Source organism: Pundamilia nyererei, unplaced genomic scaffold (assembly GCF_000239375.1).
Source record: "Pundamilia nyererei isolate P.nyererei 1_Seehausen unplaced genomic scaffold, PunNye1.0 scaffold00041, whole genome shotgun sequence".
NCBI lineage: Eukaryota > Metazoa > Chordata > Actinopteri > Cichliformes > Cichlidae > Pundamilia > Pundamilia nyererei.
The window spans coordinates 103,466-110,104 of record NW_005187442.1 but is presented as its reverse complement, the minus strand read 5'-3'; the positions used below and the strand labels follow the sequence as shown (position 1 = coordinate 110,104).

Here is a 6,639-nt window from a genome sequence, read left to right as displayed (position 1 = left end):
AAGTGTTTTGGAGTTTGTACGTGCTTTGTCTCTAGGGGCCACCGTACTCCCCCCCTCTCTCATCATACACTTTGTCTGCCCTGGTTCAACCACAGAGTGCCCATAATCCACCAGATCTGACCAGAATACAAGGCCCTCTCATCATTGGTCCTCACTATCTATATTTACACAGCAAGCAGAGGTAGCAGACAGACACAGACTCCAGGCATTCACAATCAAACTCATGCACACACAGTACATTAACTAACACAAAAAAAACAGCACAGTATATGCACAGTCATGCACAGACTTATAAAACAGATCAGTGCAAACCTTTCTGTCACTGTGACTGCAATGAAAAAGCATTAAAGAATTCTCTGAACTTCTGCCACATTTTACAAGTGGACTCTGACCCTGCCTTCTCAGAAAAGCCGTACTGCATCTGTCCACACACCTGTCTGTCAAGGTTGACAAGTAACATTTGTTTATATAGCCTCACCAAATGAATTCCACCATTGAGAGAGACTTACACAGACAACATGTCTTCTGAAAACAAGCCTAACCCACAATTAAAAAGAAATAAAATTATGTAACACAGTCTCGGAGAAATCAGTCAGAGATCAACCTACCATGCAACTTCAAAGTTTAACTCTTAGGAAAGTCACGATGTAGGTGCTAGATCTGCATATACTTGACAATTACAATTGTTTATTCGTATCAAGTTCAAGGGCTATGCTTAGATGAATAAATCAATCCTAAAGAGATAATTAAATATTTACCGTCATCTCCAAGAGACACTCCATATGTTCTGCATTAGTTTAGGAGGAGGCCAGTTCCAGGAAGCCATTTTACTTAATTAATCACACATATGTGTTTATTAGAGAGACTGCTTAGTTAGTCCTAATGTCCATTATTAGCTTAAATAAGTATGTGAAAACACTCAGGAGCTTAAAACATCTAATGCCTCTGTGTTCCTCAGAAAAAGGCCCCCCCAAAAACATGACTCTGTCATAACAGATGAATAGAAGGAAAGTTTAAATATTAAATATCTTCTAGGGTGTTTAAAAGACTGCAACTATAGCGATTTGCACATTAAAAATAAAAGAAAGAAAGTTGGTTGTAGAACAAGGTGTGATACTAACAGACTAAGGTGCAGGACTCTTACAATGACTATTAACCACACATTTCAGTTCTGATGTGCAGTGACAGCTGAACACATAAGAACCAGACTGACTTGGATTCAAAGAGACACTAAGGCCACTTGGTATTTAATATACATTCTTCACTTCATCCGCTGATTTACTCCATCTTTTAATTCTCGCACGGTGCAGGTTGTGTCGTTAAATCTGAGAGGCACAGGCCTAAATTACAAGAACAGATTGATCTTTTGAGACTAGCTCTTAATTCAAGTAGGGGTAAAGGGCTAACACAATGGTGTAACTGCAAAGCACAGAAAGAAAAAAAAAAAACAACTTTCCGTCTCTGTTCAGCCATCCAAGACTGGGTTCCTTTCATCCAGTTTGGGGACATGATGACCAGAGAAAGAGAGAGAGTCGGCCAACAGAGTCTGCCCACCCCTTTCACAGACTCAGAATACACACCATCCATCCATCCATCCATCCATCTTCATCCGCTTTATCCGAGGCCGGGTCACGGGGACAGCAGTCTAAGCAAAGAGGCCCAGACCTCCCTCTCCCCAGCCACCTCCTCCAGCTTATCCGGGGGAACTCCAAGGCGTTCCCAGGCCAGCCGAGAGATATAATCTCTCCAGCGTGTCCTGGGTCTGCCCCGGGGCCTCCTCCCGGTGGGACATGCCTGGAACACCTCACCCAGGAGGCGCCCAGGGGGCATCCTTGTCAGATGCCCGAACCACCTCAGCTGGCTCCTTTCGATGTGGAGCAGCAGCGGCTCTACTCTGAGCCCCTCCCGGATGGCCGAACTTCTCACCCTATCTCTAAGGGAGAGGCCAGCCACCCTTCGGAGGAAGCTCATTTCTGCCGCTTGTATCCGCGATCTCGTTCTTTCGGTCACTACCCACAGCTCGTGGCCATAGGTGAAGGGTAGGGACGTAGATCGACCGGTAAATTGAGAGCTTCGCTTTTACACACTTACTATTGTTTCTCTTTAATTCTGAGCATGTGTGTGTTTGGTAGCATACCCATCTTTACTTTGGGGTTCCCATAAAAATGAGATCAATAAAGCTCAGCAGCCGAATGCCAAGTCAAAGGCCACAGAAGACCACGCTGCAGAATTGTTTTGGTAAGCGATTTTGACTCACAATTACCCAGAAGACCCTCGCAAGGGAACCCGACCCCTCCCTGTACGCATATCACCCTATTTTTGCCAGCGAACCTGTGACCCCTGAATACTAGACCAACATCATAGCTCAAATGTTTAAGCCTGCAAGTCAGTTCGCCTGCAGAGTCAGGAAGAACAAACACCAAGTGGGATTGCATTAAAAAAAAAGAAAGTGAGGCAAAGTTAGAGACCAAAAAAAAGGTCTCTTTATTTGCTACATGGGTTCCTCAACAATTAGTGGAAGGTCTGATACCAGGATTAAAACAGAAGAAAATGCCCTTGTCCATTACTAGAGTATAACTTCTCCAGTACACTTCTTATCTATGTGCACAAGTATGAGCAAAAAAATTGTGCCAACACACAATATTTTTTCCCTTCTTCTTAGGCATTATTGCAATTATTTTTATCATAATTTTTCATGCTACATCTACAGACAAGAGCACATTTCATCCTTTGAATAATATCACCGGAGTTACTTTCACGGTTGATAAATGCTCAGGAAAGATGTGCTCATTATGGCAACAAACAAGCAGAAAATTGCTCCAACCCACAGCTATGCGAGCCATGTGGGTTTTAGAGTATATTATTCTCACTAAGCAGGATGCCTTCCTCCTCTAGAGGACACGAGGAAAAGACTGTCTGTGCTTTCAAAGATTTTGTCTTTAATCAGCGGATCTGCTGGAATTAAAGGCTGTCTGAGCCAGAGCACCCCTCCCTTTAGCCCCTCCAACCCTGACAATGTGAGAAAGGTGTGTGTGTGTGTGTGTGTGTGTGTGTGTGTGTGTGTGTGTGTGTGTGTGTGTGTGTGTGTGTGTGTGTGTGTCAGGAGGGATCTCCCACCATGGGACCAGAGCTACATCAGCTAACTGTGGGCTCATAAATGCAACCTTTGGCAAGCTGTGCCCAAATGCAGCTTAGCATAATTCAGAAATACCAGACGGCGCGTACCGTGGTAGACAGCTAAACCCGCAAAGCAGCTTTCTCCCGTTCTCATCTCTGCCTGTCCCTCGCCTCCATCTTCAAAAAACACTTCCGCACAAACAGGAACTAAAGCCACGGCCAAACACCCCATTTCCTCAGAATAACAACATGTCAGGCCATCCAAAGCTACTGGGGTTAGTGTTTGTTTGTTATTACAGGACTCATTAAGTGGAACAGGCCACAGCAAACACAAGGGTAGACCCAGGATAAGTGTAATATTTCATTCTATAGCTAATAGTGGCAAAACAAAATAAACCCAGCACAATATTTATTATAAATATACATGTATTACAGATACAGTCACCAACTTTTTTATTAAGTACACCTAAAAAGTACTGGACTGGACCTCTTTTTGCCTTCAGAACTACATAAATTCTGCATAAATTCAACAAAGTGCTGGAAACGTTCCTCAGAGATTCTGCCCAATGTTGACACGATTGCATCACACAATTGCTGCAGATTTGCTGGCTGCACATCCATGATGCGAATCTCTTGTTCTAGCACATCCCCCTAGAACTGTGGAAGCCATTAGAGTACAGCGAACTCATTGTCATGTCCAAGAAACCAGTCTGAGATGACTTGACATGGCGTGTTATCCTGCTGGAACCAGCCATCAGAAGATGGGTATACTGTAGTCATAAAGAGATGGACATGGTCAAAAACAATGTTCAGGTAAGCTGTGGGGTTTAAAGGATATTCAGTTGGGACTAAACTGTGCCAAGAATGTATCCCCAACTCTATCACACCACCACCAGCATGAACCATTGATACAAGACAGGATGGATCCATTCTTTCATGTCGTCTATGCTAAATTCGGACCCGGCCATCCAAATGTTGGAACAGAAATGGACACTCATAAAACGAGGCAAACTTTTTCCAATCTTCCATCATCCAATTTTGATGAGCCCGTGTGGTAATTGTAACCACATTTCCCTCCTATTAGCAAACAGTAATGCAAACTTGTCTGCTCTTCTGCTGCTCCACACCTTGGTTATAACAAGTGATTACTTCAGTTGTTCCCTTCCTATCAGCTAAAAGCATTCTGGCAATTCTCCTCTGAGCTCTGAGAAAAGTGCCTCACACTCGATATTCTCTCTTTTTAAGACCATTGTCTTTAAACCTCAGGGATTATTGTGTGGAAAAAAATAAATAAATAAAAAAATCCCAGTCCATCATAAGTTCCTGAAATACTCAGGCCAGCCTGGGCCTCGATCAAAGTCACTTAAATCACTTTTATTCCCCATTCTAATGCTCAGTCAGTAAATGTTCTTTGTATTTGATGTATTTCAATGTGCAATAGTTTTCAGTCATACTCGTTATATCATTTTGCTCTTAGTAGGCATCTGAAACTATCTGTTCACTTATATTTAGATTAAATTTCTTTCTACCTTGTACTGTGTACATTTTTCTTCTACTGTTTCAAGTTTTTTTTAATGGCTGCATCAATTTATTTTATTCCCACTCTATCCCTTTTGCTACCATATACCACATGTAAATTTCCCAACTGTGTGTCTAATAAATCTTATTTAATTTTATCTATATTTCTCCACCATCCACCATTGCGCATTTCTCCCACAGATTTTTGTTTTCAGGATTCACTGAGTACCATGTATCCATGTCCAAGTCTGACAGCTTCAATATAATATTTTTTTTCTCAATTCACTGCCACCTGCTACACAACAATGACCAGGATATTTATTTAAAAATCAACACAGGCAGACTTAACAGACTTGAAAAGAAAAAGAAAAAAAAAGCCAAAGTGAAAACAAAAATGCTGTGTCACACTGTGTTTTGTTAATAATGGAGAGCATTACTTATTTTCAGTAAATACGTCTTAACTCTCTGAGAAAGCCCACATACAGTATGTGCAGTGTCAATATTTTTATTGGAAGATCTCAGTGTGTGTAAGCCACGAGCCAAAGAAATTTGTTTTCAAATTCTGCAATAAAAAAACTTAAATCTTATGTCTAGCTTTAATGCTAAAGACAAATCTTAATCAACCAGTGATTATCTGTTTAGTTTAAATCTCACCGTAAAAATGATTGGCAGCGTGTTGAAAGGTTAGGACAGCTATATTTTTGTGTATCATTGTGTGACTGACTGTAATCCCTTTGGCAAACCATGCAGCGGTCACACTGAGCTTTTTACTAAACCACAGTGTTTGCAATGCTTATGAAGAGGTGAAGAGAGGGAGATGGCTGCAGATCAATACAATAAACACTGGCTCTAGAGGACATATCACAGTCGGGTGCAGCGTAATGCAACCCAGCTCACCATCATAAAACCGCGACTCTCTTACCTGGATGTTTCGCAGAAGCTGAGAGCAACGCTCCCTGACATCTTCAAAGGGACACCGTCTGGAGAGCATAAGGACATGGGCCAGGATGTCATTCAGATCGTTGCCTGGAGGACTCCCTGAAGCCAGGGACAGAGGGGCCACCGGCGGTATGGGCCCAATGGTTTCCACTTTCCGCATGACCTCCTGGCAGATGTTCTCTATCGCATCAGCTCTGGAGCTGGGATCCCGGCTCCCCAGCCTGTCCCATCTCCCCACAGACTCCTGGTCCTGCACCTCCATCAGTTTATGCGGGCCTACCGTTCGTGCTGTCTCACAAAAGGCTACGAATAAAAAGGACAGGAAAGGCTTGCATCACCTTTTTGTTAATGCAAGTGCATTATGCTTTTAGATGTAGCAGCAGAGAAATTTGACTCCAACTAATAACATGAACCCCTTATAAAAGACACAGATATATCACCCTATATCTCATGAATTCATTTGCCATAATTTGGATATTACAGCTAATGGACTTTTGGCTTTTGGCAGGGGGGGGGAGTAGGGAAAGAGAGAGAGGGTGAGTGACACACAGCATCAAACTGAAGCCACTGTTGTAAGGACTATGGCCCTCGGTTCATGGGTCCCCTGCTCTACCAGGGAAAACAAAAATGTCTCTCTCAGCACCAGGGAAGAGCAATAGAAGTACATCCTCCATACTTCCATTCTTATACCACATTACTGCCCTAAGAAAGGGTGTGAAACTTTATGTCAGTACTGTACCAGTGTGTAATGTAACACTGTGGAGAAGAGATGGTGCCACTGTTTATTATGTTTTTGCTGATATCTGTTTCCCTTTTTGACAAGAAAAAAAATTACATATAAATATTAATTAGAAACTAGAAAGCGAAAATTTCTGAAGAAATTTTAAGTGTGCCTATGCCGCCGCTAATCAATATAGTTTGCCATTCAAACGGCTACAGAGAGCAAAACTCAGCAGAGCAGCCATTCTCCACCATTAACTATGGTAAAACCAAACACCGCTCGCGCCTCACAGATGACAGCTTACAGTTTTGTGTAAAGAGGTGACTTCGTACAGCCCCAATTTG

General features: G+C 42.5%; 1 protein-coding gene across 1 annotated transcript in view; it reads right to left on the bottom strand.

The window, feature by feature from the left end:
- The window catches only part of sesn1 (sestrin 1), a 76,275-nt gene that overhangs the window by 66,591 nt on the left and 3,045 nt on the right, over positions 1 to 6,639 (bottom strand). Inside the window, exon 2 of the mRNA XM_005730988.2 lies at positions 5,558 to 5,877. Within this exon, the coding sequence (XP_005731045.1) occupies positions 5,558 to 5,836 (279 nt within the window). The 5' untranslated portion in view covers positions 5,837 to 5,877. The remainder of the gene's footprint in view (positions 1 to 5,557; positions 5,878 to 6,639) is intronic.